This window comes from Neomonachus schauinslandi, chromosome 4 (assembly GCF_002201575.2).
Source record: "Neomonachus schauinslandi chromosome 4, ASM220157v2, whole genome shotgun sequence".
NCBI lineage: Eukaryota > Metazoa > Chordata > Mammalia > Carnivora > Phocidae > Neomonachus > Neomonachus schauinslandi.
In genome coordinates, this window is record NC_058406.1 from 94,254,308 (window position 1) to 94,276,354 (window position 22,047).

Below are 22,047 nucleotides of genomic sequence, written 5' to 3' on the forward strand. Positions count from 1 at the left end.
CAACAAAAATACCTTTCAAATATAGATTCAAAAATCTTTCTCAACAAGGTAGCCTTGTACACATTGCTAAAAGGATTTTGGATTTTTATCTTCAAAGTAACTGTAAGCCACTAGTAGATTCTAAATGATGAGTTGCATTTTAGGAAAGACACATTAACTTTCTGAGAAGAATAGATTGGGCTTGGGGGACAAGGGGCCATATCCCCCATTGGGGGTAAGAGCAAAGGAAGCATAAACTTGTTCACAAAAACAAAGAATGTTGACATCAACTGGGGTCATAAAAGTGGGTATGGAGCACAGTGCATTGATTAGAAAAATATCTAGAAGACAGTTACTCAAAGATTTAGTGCCTGGACGTGAGGTTTGAGGAAGAGGAAGGAATCAAGAATGATTCCTGTTTCCAACATGAGCAACTATACTTATATATAATTTTATCCACCTGAAAAAATAGTTTAAACCAATTATACACTATCTAAACTGTAACTGAAACAACCCATCAGAGTAAACTATTCTAAATACTGCACTTAAACTAAACAATCACTGTGTAAAAGTTGCAAATAAAAACCAAACAGCACTTTTTTGTAGGAGAAAAGATACAGGCATAAGCTTTGTTCATCTGAAATTTGCACTGAGCTCAATCTTGAATTGACACAGTTGCTATTGTTCCTTATGGAAAATAGTAAAAGCATGATTTCTAGGAGTCATCTGATGAGACACTGAAGTGCCTTTACAAAACAGTTGCTTCTACAGGCAAAATCACTATAATGGGGCTGTACCTTTAAAAGAAATTATAACTCTCATGCAGCATTTAAAATGGCTGCAAATTTTTGGTAATCCCTCCTAGTTCAGAAACCTTGCTTCCTATGTTTCTATCTTCACAGATAGGAATCTATTGGTGAAAGAATTTCTAAAGGTCTTAAATAGTAACAACAAACGTTTGTCATGGATTTACAAAGTGCTACATACTATATGTTGCATTAAGTATCTTACATGATAATTTCATTCAACCTTAAAAACTCTATTAGGTAGTGTTCCATGAGTCATGGAACACTACATCAAAAACTAATGATGTAATGTATGGTGATTAACATAACATAATAAAATAAATAATAATAAAAAACAACAACAAAAACTCTATTAGGGGGCGCCTGGGTGGCTCAGTTGGTTAAGCGACTGCCTTCGGCTCAGGTCATGATCCTGGAGTTCCGGGATCGAGTCCCGCATCGGGCTCCCTGCTCAGCAGGGAGTCTGCTTCTCCCTCTGACCCTCCTCCCTCTCATGCTGTCTGTCTCTCATCCTCTCTCTCAAATAAATAAAATCTTAAAAAAAAAAAAAACAACAAAAAAACCTCTATTAGGTAGTAGTTATTCCCAATTAACAGATGAAGAAATTAAGATGCACAGAGTTTAAGTAATTTGCCTTAGATTATGAAGCTAGTAAGTTGCAGAGCCAAGGATATGAACCCAGATAGGTCTGATCTCAATCCCTGGACTCTTGAGAAGTTCATCTTTAAACTTCAAAAATCTTCCTGCACATTAGGATATGTATAATTGATACAGTGATTTTGTGTGGGTACATACTTTACATGTAATACCTAGGTTTCTAAATCATTTCCTTCTAAAAATTCACAAAATGAAGGGGAATGAAAGTACGCTTATCATGTGATGAGCACTGACTAAAGTATAGAATTGTTGAAACATTATATTGTATGCCTGGAAATAATATAACACTGCAGGTTAATTCTATTTCAATAAAACAATAAGATAAAATAAAAATTCATAAAATCTTATCATTAAAATGTTCAGGCTTTCAATTTGCCTCAAGAGATTCTTCAAAGCAGACAGTTTAAGAGCAAGAATTGTATGTAGGCTACGAGAGTTTTCATTAACATATGTATATGCATGTGTGTGTAACAGGGAATGCTGATGAGAGAATCCAAATCATCAAACGCATACCTTGGCTGAGTACAGACACTAAGGACCTGAAATTGAACCGAGGATCGGGTACCTTGAGTCGTACAACAGACAAACTATCCACGCTTCACTTAGCACTGTGATAGGCAACAGGCTCAGATGATTTATGTGGAAACCGTGTTATATGATGGACATGAACGAGTACGTGAATTACATGGCACATTACATGCATGTCTCTTTCCCCAACTATGCAGTTCTTAGGATTAACTTCAAAACTGTAAACGAATTAAAATTTTCTCCACCATTAACTGAAATTCACAGGTTAAAAGGTTATTTTTGTTTCTGCAACAACAACAAAAAAGCCTAGAAACTGAAATTCTCCAAGAAAATTCTTTTATTTGGGTTCAACCTAAAATAGTTTAAATTTGATATCTCTCTGCTAGAGAAAAGAAATCTCCAATTGTTTAGACTTAATAGAAAAGTACTGAATTTGCCATTTCCAAGAGAGGATATTTTCTTCATGCGTCAGGCATCTACCATAGTAACCCAAAAGACTACTTGCAGTAAATATAACTGTCACAGCACTGAAGTGCCCCAAATCAACTTTCCTAACTTAGAAAGTTGTCCTTACGTTACCACAACGCACGATCTTTCGTCTCCTGACTATTCATATTATTTGAAAACCATGAAAATACAACTTTTGGTGTGCATGCCCCGCTGGAAAAAGATCTGTTCCTCTAAAAACACCATTCATAAGATTAGGCAGAGCTGAGGGCACCTCTGTGTGTGAACAAGCAGGTGGGTGTCTCATGGTTTCTGCAAGTCCTCTCCTTCCTCAATGGGTCAGTACTGATGCCAGCAAGGGAAGAGTCCAGGCACATGGCTCAGCTTATGACTTAATTTTCCACAGCTAAGAAAAGAAAATCACCAAAATAAGTTAGTTTTAAGACCAACAGTTGGGGTTTCCAGGGCACTTACATGACTATGAACCGAGAACCCTTTACATGAGAAGAACAATAGCAACCACAGAACACCACAGAAAAGAAACATGAATAATTCCCAGGGTCAGAAATGACACACTGCAGTTCATGGGTCTTGGGTTTTCATTCGTTCTACCTCTGTGCATTTCCCTACATGAGGGGATGACCATTCCCCAGCCCATGCTAGTAGATTGACATGAGATTCAAACTTGATTTTGTGTTCCATTCAAGAGCACAGTCTATTCTACTTGTGTCAAATGAGAAAACCTAAGCTCAGAAGCCTGTGCACCACCATCAAAATGTCTATTTTACCTCAAGAGATCTTTCCATGCCACTCTCCAGTCTCCCAATCTCTCTCTCTCTCTCTCTCACACACACACACACAGGGTGAAGAGCAAGGATTATAATATTTGGTAATTTTTAAGACTAAGGCAGATGCTACAGAGTACTCGTCCCACTTACTCTTATATTAAATCCTAGAAGATCACTTATAACACCTGAGACAGCAGAAAGGATAACGACTCGTGTGATATTGTAGATTAAGGGATTCATTGTCAGTCCATAGAGTCTAAATGGTGTGTCCAGCTCCTACAAAAGCAGGAAAGAACAGAGATGAGATCCATGACCTCTCAATGGCCCCCAGTGATTTCTGGGCTGTTTTTTAGGTCTTGGGTGAGGATGACTGCATCAGGCCATCTTTCCTTCATGTTCAATAGCTGCTTTCAAAAAACCTGTAATGGACTCTCATCTACTTTTCCACTAGCTAAGTGTTTAAAGGTGGGTTTGCGCGGTATGTTATTTGTGATTTTTAAAAAATCTTAATTTGAAAAATGTGACAGATGTCAGCAATAACCAGAACCTGGGTAACGAGATGAGAAATTTTTTTCTATATAGTCATTAACCCCAAACTATCAAGTTGGCATTTTTAATGTACACAGCCCGGCATCTATCTGCTGCTAGGGTCTCCTCCAATAAGTAAAGCATTGATTTGAGTGCTAGTAAAAGTGTATCACAGGGTGTTACTTACTTTCAATAACTTGGTGGACAGCTTTAATACATTATTTACTAGAGTAAGCTGTTCTTTCTTATTCGGCTTTTTCTCCATCTTAAGATATAAATTAATCTAAGGGGAAAAGGAGAGATTTAGGTAAATGTCCAGAAAAAGATAGGTACATACTGCATAAAGTCTGGCAGATTCAAGAGTAATATTTTCAAATAAAATAAATTTTGAAATTCCTGCAGTTATTTCTACGAACACATATGTCACATACCCTACCCCCCAGCCCACTCAGTCACATCTGGCAAAGAAAAGCCACTTAGTGGATTTAAGAAAAAAAAAAAAGTAATTTAAATATCAAAACAATGAAAGTGTAATACTAATTATAACAATTAACATGTGCATCCCTTCAGTTCAAAAGCTCTGTCTTACTCCTTTTGGTGTCCCCCACATAATCTAACATCCTCGGAAACACTAATGGGATGTAAGAAGATAGCTGCTGATTTTCACTTGCTATATTTCCTTATTTTTTCTCTGCTAGGAAATATTCTCCACTATACTTCTAAGGCAAAAAAAAAGAAAATCTAATGATACCAAAATGTTTTTATTTACAACTTATGGATAAACATGAAATCAAAAACAAACAAAACCCCTTTATACTACTCTCTGTTTATAAGAAACATTTCCCAGTCTTAAAACCCAGTCACATACTAAAGAGCAAGCATTTTCCAAACACTGAATGTATTCTATGGCTGATATAGAAGAAATTCAAGAAGCTTATTAAACATGCTTAAATGACAAGTACTATAAAGATCTAATACTTGATGTGAAATGAGATTAAAAACATGCTCCATTACCACCAATAAAGATACCTTTATAATATACAAAATACTTTCAGTCCATAAGATCTTAATTCTTACAATCCTGGGACCAGGTGGGGAAGATTATTACCCTCATGTTAAAAAGAGGAAACACTTAGGGCGCCTGGGTGGCTCAGTTGGTTAAGCGACTGCCTTCAGCTCAGGTCATGATCCTGGAGACCCGGGATCGAGTCCCGCATCGGGCTCCCTGCTGTGCAGGGAGTCTGCTTCTCCCTCTGACCCTCCCCCCTCTCATGTGCTCTCTCTCTCAAATAAATAAATAAAATCTTTAAAAAAAAAAAAAAAAAAAAAAAAGAGGAAACACTTATACAGTAGCATATATTGGAGCAGAGTGACTTGGAAGTTCATACAGCTAGAAAGTGCTAAACCTAGACTCAACCCTGAATCTTCTGCACAGATCTTATTATGCCATCTCTAACCACAGAACCAAACTGACAAGGACCAATCAATACCTGCTCAGTAAGTAATATTGAAACATTGCTGTATTTCTTATTGGTTTCAGACCCCAGTGAAGCCAGACGCAGTAAGAAAAGTAGTAAAGCTGTTTCCCAGATCAAAAATTCCCAATTATAAGCATCATTCAGGAAAGTTTTATGCCCTTGGAGAACCTATACAAAGGACCAAAAAAAGTTAAGTTTTTCATTTGTCTCAAAATCTCTAGTTACTCCTTTACTCTAGCAATTTAAAAAGATTTATAAGTTACCAATATTTTATACTCAAAGCAGGAGAGTTTTAGTACTCATATAAAGCATTCTCTATTTAACTAATCACTATTTCTTTAAGTTCTCTGGTTTTTCCCTTTGCATGAAAGACAGCAAAAGTCTGGAAGTAACAAAGAAGGAAAACGTACAACAAGTAAAATAAGACAAAGACATTTCCAGCCTTTTAACCACTAGTGTGCCTACTCATGATTATGTGGTGACCATTTTTCAAAGTATTAAGTTTGCATTTATATGACTAGTAGAGCTTCCTAAAACATGTGGCCCATCCTGCTGGTATGACTAGAAAATCCTGAGGATCGGGCTCTTTACTCCATTTGAGGAGTAGTAACAACAACAAATAACAGCAGCAGCAGTTACCAGTTATCAAATACCTATTATGTGTCAAGTTTTCTGGTAAAAGTCTTTGGTTTTTTCAAAATTTACTCAAGTAAAGCCCAAGGTAAAATGGAACTGACTGAAAAAGTATACAGAGAACCCTAACTGAAACCAAATGCTGGCCTTCGGAAAACCAGTAAGTCCCAGAGCAGCTCCCTTCTCCATCTCTCTTCCTCGAGGGCCATTTGGGCTCTCATCACCGCTCCTCTTAGCTAATTCTGTTGCCTTGCAAGATCCTTGGTCACTGCTCCCCCAACTTTGACTTGCTCCAGCTTTGGTTTATCATAGCACCCTACTGGCCCCACTGACCCCCAGACCTTTCTTCTCCAAAGTCCACCACTGTTATCTCAGCTTTTCAGTTCTAAGTCCCAAAAGAGGGATACATTTAGCTTAGCCTGGGTCAAGTGTTCACCCCTGCCAATCAGTTATAACTGGGGGATGAAAGTAGCAGCTAGTTGCAACCTAGGTCCACCTCTTCAGCAGGGTGGTTTGTTGTGTAGCAATAGATAACACACAAACCACAGCCAAATGGCTATAAAACCAAACACAAAGAAAAACTCTTAAAACCAGCCAGAGAAAAAGGACATTAGGACATTTTAAAGGACATTTAAAAGGACAAAAGGACATTTTAAAAGAGCAGCAATAAGACAAACAGCTGACTTCTCAAGATAAAACATGGAAATCAGAAGAAAACAGAATCCTAACAGTACTGAAAGTAACTGGCAACCTAGAAATGTATACTCAGCAAAAGCATCCTTTAAACATGAAAGTGATAAAAGACATTTTCAAACAAACAAAAACAGAATTCAACACCAAGCAGATTATTCAAACAGGAGGAAAATAATCCCAGAGAAAAACAAAATGCAAGAACTAATGAAAAGGGTAAATATGTAGGTAAATATAAATGAATAACTGACTACAAAAAATAATAATCTTGTGGGTTTAAAATATATGTAAAATTTAAGTGAAAGACACTAATAATGGGTGAATGGGTAAATGAGATAAAGTGTTCTAAGGTTCTAGCATGACCAAGGGAGCAGAAATTAATAATTTATTGGACTATAATAAGCTAAGGATGTATGTTGTAATCTCTGAGGTCAGTAGTAGTAAAAGAACATATAACAAGTTAACAGAGAGGATTAAATGGAATACTATAAAATATTAGATTAATAAAAGATGTCAAGAAAGGAGAGAAGAAGGAAAATTAACAGGTAGACCAAATAAGAACTAAATAGTATTTGTATTTATGGTAATTACATTAAATGTAAATGAGCCAGACAATCCAAAACACTAAGACTGTGAAGCTAGATTAAGGAAAAAGCAACCAAAAAAAAAAAAAAAAAAAGGATATGTTGATTACAAGAAACATGACTCAAATATGAAGACAAAATAAATGAAAGGGTGGACAAAGGTAACATGCAAAAACTAATCAAAAGACAGCTAGTGTGGTTAATATCAAATAGAGTAGACTTTAAGTTAAGAAACATTAGATTCAGAGACATTTCATAAGATCATGAAAGATAAAGAGCCTGACACTTTTCTAGGTTAAAGAAGACTAAAGAGACAGGATAATTAAATGCACCATGTGGTCCTGGGTTGAGAAAAAGAATAACTATGAAGGTCATAAAAGTCAGCTTCAAGATATATGAAGTGAAAATTGACAGAAATAAAGGGAAAAAAAGAGAAATTCACCATCATAGTGGAATTGAACACACCTCTGCCAATGGCTGAGAATAAGCAGACCAAAAACACGAGTGAGGATGTAGGAGATGCAGGCAACGTAACAAATAAACTTGAACTAATTTACGTAGAGACAATGTTGCTCACCCAAACAACAGAATACAAGTTCGTTTAAAGCACTGATGGGGATTTAATGAGACGGACCATATGCCAGATAATAAAGCAAGCCTCTACAAATTTCAAAGGAGTGAAAACATTCAGAATATATTCTCTAACCACAGTAGAATTAAGTTAAAACTCAATAAATGGAAAAATACAAGAATAAGCCTGTAACTTCTTATAGTGAAGAAAGCACAAAGGTCCACCTGGTAAAAAAAGGTACAGGGACCTACTGAAAGTATACAGGAGGGGGCTTCAAGGGTCTCCCACTGGCCAAATCTGAGACAATATAGGCATTAAAAGAAATAGAGTAATCGATTACAATCTATTGGATAAAAATCAGAATATATGAGTCCATAATGGAAGGAAGGAAGGAAGGAAAGGAAAGGAAGGGAGGGAGGGAGGAAGAAAGAAAGGAAGAAAAGAAGGAAGACGGGAAGAAAGGAAGGAAGAAGGGAAGAAAGGAAGAAGAAACAAAGGAAAGGTCATTCAGAGAGTGACAACTAACAGATGTGTGGAAGGAAAGATGGAATTAGAAAAATCACTATTTTGTAACCCTCGTGGCATGACAGCCTTATTATCAATCAAAAATTGCCAACTAAAATTAGAGTGATCGTAGAGTAATGAGAATTACTTTATTCTCATTTCAAAAGTAAGGAAAATTAACAAGTATTCAAAATAGCAAAAGAAATTTAGATACATTTAAAAAAATAGATATTTCAACACAACCATGCTGGTGCCTTGCTCTTGAGAAATAAATTTTTGTCACACACACACACGTCTAAAATAGATAGTGAACCATATTAGAATTTCCATTTTTCATTAAAACAAATATGAAACTCTTACCTGGGCACAGCAAATGAAAGCAATTGAAAGTGTCAGCAAGAAGACTGAAGATACAACCACATCAACTGAACGCTGTGGACCCCGTCTCTGTGGAGTGAGACACAGAAGTTAATGTTTAAGATTACAGTTGGAGACAGCAATGGCCCTCACATCATTCACATTCTGAATCTAACTACATTAATGTGAAAATAAATGTTTATAAGAAGTTTCTGATGGAGACGAACCATGAGAGACTATGGACTCTGAGAAACAAACTGAGGGCTCTAGAAGGATGGGGGGGTGGGGGGAGGGGTTAGCCCGGTGATGGGTATTAAGGAGGGCACGTACTGCATGGGGCACTGGGGGTTATACGCAAACAATGGATCACGGAACCTACATCAAAAACTAATGATGTAATGTATGGTGATTAACGTAACATAATAAAAAAAAGTAATTAATTAAAAAAAAAAGAAGTTGTTTCTGGCATAGGATTTTAACACATTTTGGACATGTTTAACTTTAAGCACTGAAATTCATGCTGTTCCAAATTAAGGGTGTGAGTGATTCACTGATGTATTTTCAGCTGGAATATTTTCCAAAATGTCAGAGAAAGATGCAACTTTCAATTTATGATTCTGCCCTAGGAATTTAAATTGTCTTTTCCCTTTCTAAGCTCTTTTTTACTGACCTCTACCAGCTCAGCAGATAGATCACTTCCAACTTGGAGTCCAGTACGTCTGCCGGCCACTGATACGATCTGTCCAGTGCACAGAACTTAACTACAGTGCCCACTCAGTATCTGCTGCCAGCAAATTTCAGTGAGCAGGTTTCCTGCATATTCTCGCACACACTCTCTACGGTTAGTCGAATGAAACTCACCTTTAGAAAGGAACGCAGTGATAACCATATCTTAATGTTCTCCACTTTTTTAAGTCTGAAATGAGGTATTTCATATTTCCTAGCTTTCCTGGCAGAGGTAATATGGCTGAAGAGTTTTGCAAATAAAAATCTCTAGAGGAGGTTTAAAAAAAAAAAAATCACAAAGTAAAAGGTACATGTGTGTCTCTGTGTATATATTTATATAATTGTAAACAATATTCCCAGTATATACGCAATAATAAAAGGATGAAATTCTAATCAGGGATCATTTAGATCAAGTCAATAGCTCATGACCCTATTGCTTCCAAAGCACATCCCACTGTAATCTATGTCTTCATAATATGGTACACTCCTGACATTTTCAAGGAATATTCTTGGGAGATCTTTGTGAATCCCCAACTTCACAAACACAAATGTTTATACAGCATTCTGGTCTAGACTTTCCATTCAAAATCACGTTTTTCGCACATATCACCAAGATATCAAGTCCTCAAATCCTAATTCTAATCAAAATCCAATAACCCTATTTCTCACTTGACCATTTCCCACAGAAACATTCTGGCGTTGGGAATAACTACATACGTTACGAGTGAGCAAGCACAAAGGCACACTGGGGCACAGGAGCTATGTATGCAGTCCGCCAGGCTCAGTCCCTGCCCAAGCCATGGACTCCTACACATGCGCTCGGGAAAATGCCAGATTACCACACGTCATTTGTGAATAATCAATATCACGAGTGTTTAACCCACAAATACCAAAAGCCCACTCATCAATCCTTCATTGCTCACATTAACTTTTGGAGAGAGAACAAATCAAGAGAACAAAGTCAACTCAATGGAATATCATACGCGAAAGGAGAGGCAAGAAATTTTACTCAATGCTATACTGACCTGTTTATATGTTCTCTCTGCTACACACATCATGAAAAAAAAAATCCAAGTAAGACACAATCGTTCAAAAAAATTAATCATAGACAAAATAATAATAGGTGTAACAGGTGGTGCCCCACAAAAGAGAGTCATGATCTCCTCAGCTGAAATGGACTTTAGCTGGTCAAGGTTCTTCTCACGGAAAAGTCGATGTAAAAAAGGAAAAAATGCTAATCCAATGGTGACGACATTTCCCAGCATCTGATAACCTACTCCTTGCTGATATGCATTAACCTGGGAATTAATATAAAATGCCCATCACTATTACACAGTTAAACGGAGTTACGAAGCAGTGTTTACCAAGTACTACTTAGATTATTAAAAACTAAATCTGTTTTATAGCTAAAAGAAGTACAGATTTATGACTCTTTGATTTCATTAAAAATCAGGCTTGACTGAGATAAGGAATATTTGCAGAGTGTACCTGAATAATTGATCATGTTCACAGAGAACTTTGTAACAGATAACAAAAATATACTACCAAGTAAATATTCTAACTACAAAACTAAGAAAATATGTATTTGTGTTTCAAAAGCAGAGTCAGTGTTCTGATCACTGAATAGATCCCGTGAAATAGCTGATCATTAAAACAGCTTTTCTGAAAAGTTTGAAAACTCATGAAATCTTACCCTGCTCATGATGATGCCACTTATTTCCAACACAGACATATCCATCTTTTTGCACTCATTCCCTTCCCAGATGATTGCACTAACTCGATCAGAGGCAGGACTTGAGTTCTGAAGCCAGAATAAGTGGTTCTAAAAAAGAAAAACATAAAACTATTTCCATCCACCCTTCTTTCTTTCCTCCGTTGGATTTTCCCCCCGTTGTTCAGTTCTCAGGCCACATACACCAGTGCTGGCCCCTCATCATTCTACTCTCTCCTTCCCAGAGCTCACAGTGCCGATGGCTGCCTCCATGATGCTCATCTCTGGTCCCTTCTTCTTCAATAAGCCAATTTCTTACCTGGAGAGAGGCTCAATGTCTTCTGTGATGACGGGAAGCGGGACTCCAGGATCTACAAGGTGGCTTCCCTGTCTAAAGGTCTGGAAGTGAGGCTAAGCTTGGTGTACTTGCGGCATGTTAAGGAGAAAAGTAATTCTAGAGCAATGTGACCATAGTGGAGGTGGCAGGAAGTTAGGTAGGAGAGCTGCTAATAGGCCTTACATGTTACATGAATGACTGAGGAGTTAAGCCTGTCTCTGGCCTCATCAGGACACAGAAAAGCATAGAAAACTCAGAGGCTTTAGAAAGCTCAAGATTTAAAAAAAAAAAAAAAGTGCCATTTCCTTCTGCCATATAAATTCTTATTCTTCAAGTACCAACTCAAGTCCCATTTCACCAATATAGTCAGCTCATCGCCACAAGCCTCACTACTCTGCCTTCCTCTGAAATTAAAGATCCTTAGAGTCTATCCCAGACAAATTAGCATGTAATTATATGCTACTTTTCTAATGTCCTCTACTTACTTCCCCTATAATCATCTTGTCCTCAAACTAAAATATAAATTTCTAAAAAAAAGGATCACATGGTGTATTTCTTCTCTTTCTACTACAATGCTTAGCATAATGCTGATGATCATTTATTGATTTATTCACTGATGATGCCAAAAAAATGTATGAAGTGCTGACTATGTAACATGTGCCACAGATACAATGGAGAACAAGACAGACGCTATCCTTGACATCAAGGAGCTTACAGACTGATGGAAACATGATTAAATAAAGTTACTACATGGTATGATAACGGAAGGAAAGAGGGCTTCAGGAGCAAATGAGAAAGGCTTCCTAAGGAAGTATCATTCAAGCCAAGATCTGAAAAAGAAAAAGGAGTGAGCCGAAGGAACGAGTATCAGAGAAAAGTGTGTTCCGGGCAAATAAGCCAGAGGCACATGGGGAACGGTACAGCTCTGAAAGAAGTTCAATTGCGGTAAAGTAGAGCATGTGAGAGCAGGGGGAGGAATGATCAGAGATGAGACTGTATCGGAGCAAATAAACAGAAGCAAATAATCCCAATGGGGGGAAATCGCAGTTAAAGGATTTTAAGGGGAATGACATCATCGCGGCTGCAGTATGGAAGAGCAGATGAAGGGAGCGAGCCCACAGAAGCTGTTAATGATCCAGATAGCCCCAACGAGGGAAGACACAAGTAGACAGACAGATATTATTCAGTGAAGTCAAGAGGATGTGAGGACCGATTAGAAACATGCTGGGGAGGGTGGGGTCTCCAAGGTTTCTGCCTCAGATGGTCAGTGATGGCATTCAAAAATACGGGGAATAAAAGAAACACAGGGTAGGTAGGGGAATTGGGAAATGATGAATTCCTTTTGATATGGTGAGTTTCATACTACCTTATATAGGCCTTAAAATTATACTGAAAATCCCAAAAGTGCAAAGAAGGTCAAGATCATCAGGATGCTATGCATAACTACTGAGGGCTAATGTAATTTAGATGAATTCTCAGACTGAATGTAAAGAATATTTAGATTCAAGCTTTGATAGCAAAATTGAAAGAAAAAAGGCTTAAAACTTTAATGAGAAAAGTGTATGTTGTTTCTGGTTAGTCTTTAAGAATTGTATACATCTAGGGTGCCTGGGTGGCTCAGTCGTTGAGCATCTGCCTTCGGCTCAGGTCATGATCCCGGGGTCCTGGGATCGAGCCCCACATCGGGATCCCTGCTCGGCGGGAGGTCTGCTTCCCCCTCTCCCACTCCCCCTGCTTGTGTTCCCTCTCTAGCTGTCTGTCTCTGTCAAATAAATAAATAAAATCTTTTTTTTTTTTTTAAAGATTTTATTTATTTATTTGAGAGAGAGAGAGAACACATGAGAGGGGATAGGGTCAGAGGACGAAGCAGACTCCCTGCCGAGCAGGGAGCCCGACGCGGGACTCGATCCCGGGACTCCAGGATCATGACCTGAGCCGAAGGCAGTCACTTAACCAACTGAGCCACCCAGGAGCCCCTAAATAAATAAAATCTTAAAAAAAAAAAAAAAAAGAATTGTATACATCTAATGAAGCAAGTTTTTTTTTTTTTTTTAAGGATTTTATTTATTTATTTGACAGAGAGAGACACAGTGAGAGAGGGAACACAAGCAGGGGGAGTGGGAGAGGGGGAGAGGGAGAAGCAGGCTTCCCGCCGAGCAGGGAGCCCGATGCGGGGCTTGATCCCAGGACCCTGGGACCATGACCTGAGCCCAAGGCAGAGGCTTAACGACTGAGCCACCCAGGCGCACCCTAAAGCAAGTTTTTTTTCATGAAAATGTGTAACCTAAATCAATGGTACCCTAGAGTCAAGAAAATTCACTAATTCAACAAATGAATATCCACCACCCAGTATTTATAAATCACTGTGGAAATATTTAGCCTAAAGAACAACCACCAAAACAGAAGAAATCATGATCACTGCCACCAAACATCTGAAATGTTGATTTGAGAACCACTTCTAACCATTCAATCTATCCAGCAGTGGAAAAAGCTCTCTCATGAAGTAACAATCACTCCAGCTCTAGAAGTATTTAAGCAGAGGCCACTGATCATCTGATCGGGTACAAATAATAATGCTAACACTTATTAGGTGCTCACTCTTTGTCAGACATTGTGCTAAGCAATTTATATTACTTCATTAGATCTATCACAATAGTCCCAGGAAGTAGTAACTCTTATTACCACGTAAGAATTCCTACATCAGTTGGAAGGTTCAAATACCTTCTAAGGAATCTCTAATTCCAGACTATCTGATTTTGTGATGTTAATATAAATCCTAAAATTAAAAGCATCACTTGGTTTATACATTATTAGAGAACCAAGCAATGCCATTTCTTAGTAATTCATATATAACACCATGATGTCTAAGAAAATATGAGGTTGATGGACCAAACAACCCTGCTCACATAAAATGAACATTAAGGATCATTCTAAGGAAAATAATGAGAAAAAGTATTATGAATAAAATTTAGGTTAGGGCAACTCCAGAGTACTCCCCCGAGTTCTAATCCCAACATTTTCACTTACAGACTATGTTCAATTTCCTCATCTCTAAATTAGAGATAATAATAATAGTATCTACCATATACGATTATGGTAAGGTCAAATGAGATAATACGGTACCTGGCCTGTAAATACAATGAGTATTGGCTATTATTACCGTCACCTTTACAGACCTGCTGAAAAACATCTTCTTTGGGGTCACGTTTGGTCCCTGAGTGAAGGGTATTCACATGGGCCCCCTCACTGTCACTGGTGACAGACGACCGGCACTCTGGGCCATGCAGCAGGTCGTCCCATAGCATATCCTCAGTCTCCGAGTCATGGCGGGTGCTTTCTGAGTCTCTTCTCAACATGTTGAGGCTTCGAGAGCCACCACTCATGCCCGACCTAGAGCCCTTTCAAGGAAAACAGAACACCAAAACTATATTTTTTTTCATTCATTTTTAAAAGCAATCATATATCTGAAATAAAAGTAAAACAAGTTATCTGTGGTGATGGCTGGCAAGCTTTTTTAAGTGGACCCCCACAAGGCTTCATGTAACAATAATACATTTTAACATGTCAGTGTTGAATTCTGATGATTCTCTAACAAGCAGGACTCTAAAAGGACTCCAAGAAGTTTTTGTCAAATCATGAGATGGTTCCACTCAAGTTCCCTGGGATGACAGTGACCTTTGCAAGCATATCCCAAGGATCTACCCTGGATATAGGTGTGGCCGAGCCTTCTGACATACCCAAAGTGTCCCCTACTCTAAATACCGTGAGCGTGACTGCAGATCTAGTCACATCCCAGGGACCTGGCCAAACATGGAAAGGATAGTCAGACTGAGAAAAGATGTACGATGCAGCTCTCCTGCAGTACAAACATAAATATGCAAGTTTTTCCACAACCCTGATGGCCTTGTCAATCGAAAACAAAAAAAATCACACTACCACCATCTACCCCGCTCACCTCTGAATGATAACCTTCCAAATGGACAATATGCCCATGAGCTGCATCACGATATTTGCTGCTCCCACCTCTCAGGGGTCCTTTCTCAAAAATCTGTCTTCATCAGCATTAGTGCCACTTACAAAGGAATGATGTTTAAGAATGAGCTCCATATTCCAAGTAAATATTAGGGAGCCTTTTGATCCTCTGGGGACTGAGGAAGCTCTTGCTGAGCATCATCTCATCCAGGATGCTTTTAAGATTAGAGTCAAAATGAAACAGAGCTCCTTCGCTTTCTGGGGGTGAGTAGCCACACGAAAGCTTCCAGATAGGTAGACAGACATTTGGTGGCAGGGGAGGCCAGGCAAATATAAGCACTACTTTAGGACAACCAATTAAAAAAGCCACGGATGACACTCGGGACTAGGTCTTGAACAGGGACCTGTCGAAAGCATACATTACCTGACTGAAGGCCGCTGATTCAAATTCCGATTCGACCAGACTATCCGAATCCCGTGTAATGTGACACCACTTGGGAGCGGTCTTCTTTACCTGCCAAAATGAAGCCAACAAACAAAAGGAAAACATGTCCAATATCTCATTACTATTCAATGATTTAGGAGTTAATGCTGATACTTTCACAAACGAAAAATTACCTGAGTGTTTAGGTGCCTGGTAAGTATTGATTTTCTATTCTTAACTTCACAGCCGTTGTCACTTGAGGCCCCTTCCACACTCCTGCGCAACATCATCATCTGCGTCCGGGCTTCACCGTCCTCCTCACTAGACAGATCATCTGAAATGCCATTACCCAGATGCCTGAAAGCCTCCTACAAAGAGAACAGCAATTTCTTCACAGGGGACAGCCCAAAATACTCTAGTAAGCTGCACATGTGAAAACAAAAAAAGCATGTAAAAACGAAGAAATGATGAAAGGAAACCAAAACCGAACAAGCCTATATATTACTTGGGTCTCAATGAAGAAAAACAGTGAACTCTCTTGGAACTTAACAGGCTCCCGGACGTATTACGAAGCGGTTAGAAGCACAGGCCTGCATCTGGGTCCCGGTCCTTCCACTTACTAGCGATGTAAGCGGAGGCAAGTAACTAGCCTGAGGCTCCATTTCCTCATCTGAACAGTGATGGTAATAAAAGCACCTCTCTCACAGAGCTGTGGGGACAATTAGACGACTTACTACGTGTAAACAGTGCCTGGTTGCAGTAATGGCACATGAATATTAGCTAGTTTTGTAACGACTCAACACCACAGCCTAATAAATGAGAAAATATTTCAAGACCATACAATGGAAGTGTAGTTTTAGAAATAGAACATCTCTGCTACACCTAGAAAATAGTTTCCCAAACCTCTATCATATATATTCTCAACTGCATCTCTGGAATACGACACAGCGGCCTCGACACTGATCTGTTGATGAAACCTACCAGCCTACTGCTAAAGGCTGGATCAGTAGCTGATGAAATAACAAGCTCTAGTCCTAGAAATTAAAAGAATGAACTATACCCTTCATGTGCTATTCTCCTTTTGGTGTCCTGTGGTTTTACATTTCACTTATTTGTTAACAAGACAAATTACACAAACCTATTAGTATCTATTTGATATCTCTAGCAGAGTCTAAGAATAGCAAAATTTTACACAGGAAAGAAAAGATTTTGTTATATATAAATATATGTATATATATAATCATCTAAATCTTACCCTGTGGCACTTATCTCCATCTGAAAATTTTGCTTTCTCTCTTGTTTGCCACATTCTGATCTCTGGTCGACACTGTTTCTTCTTAATGATAGGATGCAGACAGCTTGAGTCATTGTCAGTTTCAGTCCCTTTGTTACATATCAATTTTACTCTTTTAATCCTAATTTTAAAAAAGAAAAAAATAAAGATTACTAGCTTGTTTTCTGAAAGTACTATCTTTCATGAAATCATTTGCTTTTGAAGAATTCAAGTTGATCCTTGAACAACACGCGTTTGAACTGCAGGTTCCACTTATTCGTGGATCTTTTCAAAAAATATAGTACAGCATTATAAATGTATTTCCTCTTCCCGATGATTTTCTCAATCACATTCCTTTTCCTCTAGCTCACTTTATTGTAAGATTACAGTACATAATACATACAACATACAAAATATGTGTTTATCAACTATTCACATTACTAGTAAGGCTTCCAGTCAACAGGCACCCCTAGCCCCTGTGCTCAAGGGTCAACTGTATGTTATTCTGGAAATCAAGAAAATTCAGAAGCCACATTTTTCAGGCTTCTAGCTTGCCTAAGGGTATAGGAAGCCAGAATACAGGTATCTCTAGTCTCCAATTAATATTGAGAGCAAGCCTCTTCTTTTCAGTTTTGCAAGGAAGTGGTTCAGTCTTCACTCTCCCTCTCAAACACGGTACCAATGCCTACCTCACATCCCCTGTTTATGCCACTCACAGAAACGTCTTCCCTCTTCTGTCCTTCAAAGACCAGCAATTCTTGCCTCCTTCATGACTCCTGCTGACTACTTCCCCCCTGAATAATCACTCCGTCTGCTGAACTGCATGGCCTTTAGTCAGCAGGTAACCACTTACGATATTTTTCCATTGCTGGCATTGCATCTGATTAGACAGTAAAATCACCGAGAACAGGGCTGCCTGGTATGCAGCACAACGTTCAGCACAAAGGACCCAAACTAAAGAGTGTAACCTGGCTTTAGAACAGCATATGAATATGCAGGCATCTCCCACTTGTCAAAAGTTTGCAAAAGCAAAATAAAAGTTTGCTTTTATGAAAGACCTACATTAGGACCGGTGTTTGCTAACCGGAAGAACTCTGCAGAGGATTTCTGCTTTCACGAGAAAAGCTGGAGAGTAAACCAGCAATCGGCATTTGTTTTGCAGCAAGTGGTGACAGAAGCAGGGCGCCCACCAGCAGCCAGGGCGGCCTCCTGGACTTCCTTTGGGCCGGGAGCTACACTCAGCGTCTCGGCATCAAGCCACGCCCCCAGAGCTTTCAACTGCAGCTGTGAGCATCTGTGCTGTGTCTCAATTTCTTTTGTGCATCCGTTAGCAAGATGCATCCTAAGGTATCAGAAAAGCCTAAGCGAGGCTATTTTTTGGATCTGAGAAGGCTCAAAAATGTTTCCATGTAAATTCATGGTAATTGCTTCTTCACTTTATTCCATTTCAGCCTACAAAAGGTTTCATAGGAACACTCGACTTTTGGAAAGTGCGGGAAACATGTACTTCATCTTCAAAAAAGGAGTGGCAAAAGCACTTTATTTTTGATGTGAATATAAAATCAAGTAAACATTCCAGTGTGAGACTTCCCACCTGTTGCCAAAGAGGGTCTCCCAAAAACTGCCAATAAGGGGAAGAGACTCCAAAGTTTCTACTCCTCTGACTTTATCAGAGGAGTTACTTCCATTTTCTCGGCTCCCATCACCATTGACAGTTTTCCGTAATTTTCTACCAAAAAAAAAAAAAAAAAATTGAACAACTTCAGATTATTCAAGAACTTTTATATTTCTGCCCTAAATATCCCTACAGAAAATGATACCAATGGGTTACAATGTGAAATGAAGTATAGTGAATTTCATATAATGAGGGTAAATCGTGCAATAATGTTTCTGACTGAAGGGCAAAATTGGATTCCAAACCAAAGTCCTATGCTATCATTTTGTTCAATATTTAAAGAAATGGAACTGATATTCTGAGTATGACTGAGAGTCTTTTCGGGAACACTCAACACCACTAGCAGAAGGAACAATTCCTTTAAATATGAATGGCAGAAATCTATGCATTGGACACACTTTATCAGAACACAAAATAACAGCAACTGATCACTTTGATTGATACCTGAAGCAATTAAAAGATTCATCCTATAAATCACAACGGGATACAGCTCATGTGATTTCCTTAGAAGTCATTCAATTAATTGAACAGAATTTTCAAGAAATCCTTTTTTTTGAAAAAAAGTCTCGAAAATAACATTAAAAAATAAGAATAAATATGTTGAAGTTCATCGCACCAAATGAAAAAAAGATCTTCTTTAGTAACTGTTTAGGGGAACAAACATCTACAGATATTCTGAGGAATGATAATATAACTTTTGGAAGGTAATATACCTACATTTACCTAAAAAAAAAAAAATAAAACCTTTAACAGTTCCAAAATCACACACAGCACATAACCAATAAAAACATGAAGTGAATTCAATGTGTAGAAATATCAGATTCATCTCTATTAAAAGCTCAGAGTACTTGGAAATCCATCTTTATTATGTACCATTGAAAAAAGGTAAAAATTTTAGTAGCACTAACCTAATGTACTAACATCCTTCTTTACACAGTGAATTTTCACCAAATTTTGATTGAGACTATATTTTGAAGAATGTGTTTTCAACATCACTATTTAAGGTAAATTTTAATAAAGTACAATATAGTGTCAGATTTTTCCTGTTAAACAACTGTACTGAATGACAAAATCCCACCTGGGATTAAAAGGTCATGACAATGTTTCCTGTCATCGGGAAGAAAAGTGAAAGCCAAAAAATAATTTAAAAGACATGCAAAACAGGAAGATTTTGTTATTAATTTCATCAAAGATTTTGTAAGCGTGTACAATGCCTCTCCCAGAAAATACACGACTACAAATGTAATTTCTCATCTTACCTTCTTCTCCGATTTCCATTGTTTCCCGATGGCCTTGTTATCTGAGTAGAAACAATTTGACAGTGGACAGTTCCCATGAGTAACATAAGGCACAAGGGTCCAAGGACTTCACTTACATTCACAATAGGCATCATAAAATATAACACGAGTGCTATAACTGAAAAGAAGAGGTTTCAAAATGTAAAACATAAAGGCTTGTCTGTATATCTAATCCTAGCAACTGCATAAACTATTGCTACAAAAATCTATAGATTTAAAAAGTACCAGGTAAAAGCACGTAATTTTCTACAGTGCAATCCACCTGCACATCAGTTGAGTGAAAACTTGAAGCCTCAGGCCACAGAGCAAGAGAAGAATAATGTGTTTGAAGGATTTGCTTTCCTGGCAGTATAATAATCTAGATATTTCAAAAGGCTCTCCACCACAAAACAGCTAGATGCTGTATGATACACACTAGGAAGAGTTGTTCCGCCCAGAGGAACGGTATTTTCGAAGGCCCACACTTGCACCAATAGCAATTAGCAAAGCTGGGATTTGAACCCAGGCGACTGGGCTCCAGAGTCCTTACTCTTAACTACTATGCTATACTGCCTCTTCATATATGCATATGAACTGTCCAAAGAAATCAGTGGTGAAAGACACAGAAAAACAACAAAAACGACATCCAAAAAAATCCACATATAATCTCTTTCAGACTTTAACATAAAGATAATTCTTGGGATATATAAACTATTCCTATATGGAGAAAAAGCTAGCAAATTCATTTCAGGCCCTAACACCCTATCACCCAAATATAACGATGACAGCACCCAAACAATAAACCACAGACCTTGCGGCCTTGTGAACGTGGATATAAATTTCCTACTGAAAGGCAGGCACTGTGAATGAAGGGATTTTTGTCGATTTGGCTCACTGCTATAGCTAGATCAGTAAGTAGCACATAATGGATACTTAATATTTGTTGAATGAGCAACTAAAATACTATCAACATAAATTTGAGTAATTCACCAAGAGCATGCAGGGTTTATGCTGGAAGGAAAAATCGATCTCAGAGCCCTGATAGAACAATACATGTATAGACATGGTAGGCACTTACATATTTGTTGACTGAAATGATTTAATCTAATAATTTAATAACATGTAATTTGGGTCACATATATACAAATTATCTCAACTGACGACTGCATAAAAGGCCTTTGTCCCTGATTCCTGGGAGGTGACCTCTACATCCTTGGAATTTCTCAAGTGATGGAAGGTATTCACAGTGGGCCCCTCAGACCAAACCTGATAGTTTATGCCAATGAGGTGACTACGGATGTGATTAGAGGGTTGAGGCTTTGAGCCAGTGTATCAGCCTGACCTCCGGGACAGAGTGGGGAGGAGGGCTGAAGACTGAGTTGGCTACTTGGTCAATGACCAAGGATACCGAAGCTTGGGTGAGCCTCCCTGATTGGCAAGAGTCTGTTAGTATTGCTACTCATCATGGCAGAAAGGGGACCATATCCCTATGGATAATGAAAACTTCCTGTTTGGAATCCTCCCAAACTATGCATCTCTTCTAATTCATATAATAAAACTTTTAGTATAATAAAACTGTAATTGTAAGTATAGCACTTTCCTGAATTCTGGGAGTCATTCTAGTGAATTATTGAAGGAATCAGTAGGGGACCTTCAAAACTGTAGCCAGTGGGTCAGAAGTAAAGGTAACCCTGGGGACTCCCAAAGTGAGGCTGGTGTCTGAAGGGGAGTCTTATGAAGGGCTATACCTTTAACCTGTGATTTTGGCCAACTCCTATAGTGAAAAAGCATTCCATAAAAAAATCAACGTTTGTTCCTGATTTATAATTAATCTTAAATGGCAACCTCTTCTAAAATACTAGGAATATAAAAATATGTCCCTAATATAGTAAAGAAGAAATCAACACACATCATACTAAGGAAGACACTCTGAATCAGGAACAAAAGGGTGATCAGTCTTACTGTTCTTACTTAATGCTGCTCCGAAAATGTTGACTAATTCAATAATAGTAAATGAAATGTATGAAAACGGAGGAGACCAGATTTTCATTATTTGCCAACCCACGTGGTTGTATAATTAGAAAATGAGAGAGAAGCACTGA

The 22,047-nt window shown here is 38.2% G+C and overlaps 1 protein-coding gene across 3 annotated transcripts in view; it reads right to left on the reverse strand.

The window, feature by feature from the left end:
- PHTF1 (putative homeodomain transcription factor 1) overlaps positions 1-22,047 on the reverse strand; it is a 62,306-nt gene that overhangs the window by 15,267 nt on the left and 24,992 nt on the right. For 2 of the 3 annotated variants that reach the window (XR_002480357.1, XR_006539892.1), the window contains 14 exons: positions 19,928-20,084; positions 18,588-18,722; positions 16,976-17,135; positions 15,915-16,088; positions 15,721-15,810; positions 14,501-14,722; positions 10,970-11,098; positions 10,302-10,574; positions 9,412-9,543; positions 8,554-8,640; positions 5,224-5,379; positions 3,921-4,016; positions 3,356-3,481; positions 2,692-2,823 (listed from right to left, as the gene is read on the reverse strand). Coding sequence is in view for 1 of the 3 variants with exons in the window: in XM_021690273.1 (XP_021545948.1) it covers positions 2,803-2,823; positions 3,356-3,481; positions 3,921-4,016; positions 5,224-5,379; positions 8,554-8,640; positions 9,412-9,543; positions 10,302-10,574; positions 10,970-11,098; positions 14,501-14,722; positions 15,721-15,810; positions 15,915-16,088; positions 16,976-17,135; positions 18,588-18,722; positions 19,928-20,084 (1,958 nt within the window). In the remaining 2 variants the exon portion in view is untranslated. Of the gene's footprint in view, positions 1-2,288; positions 2,824-3,355; positions 3,482-3,920; positions 4,017-5,223; positions 5,380-8,553; positions 8,641-9,411; positions 9,544-10,301; positions 10,575-10,969; positions 11,099-14,500; positions 14,723-15,720; positions 15,811-15,914; positions 16,089-16,975; positions 17,136-18,587; positions 18,723-19,927; positions 20,085-22,047 lie in introns of those variants that run through there. The other variant, XM_021690273.1, reaches the window with a different exon arrangement.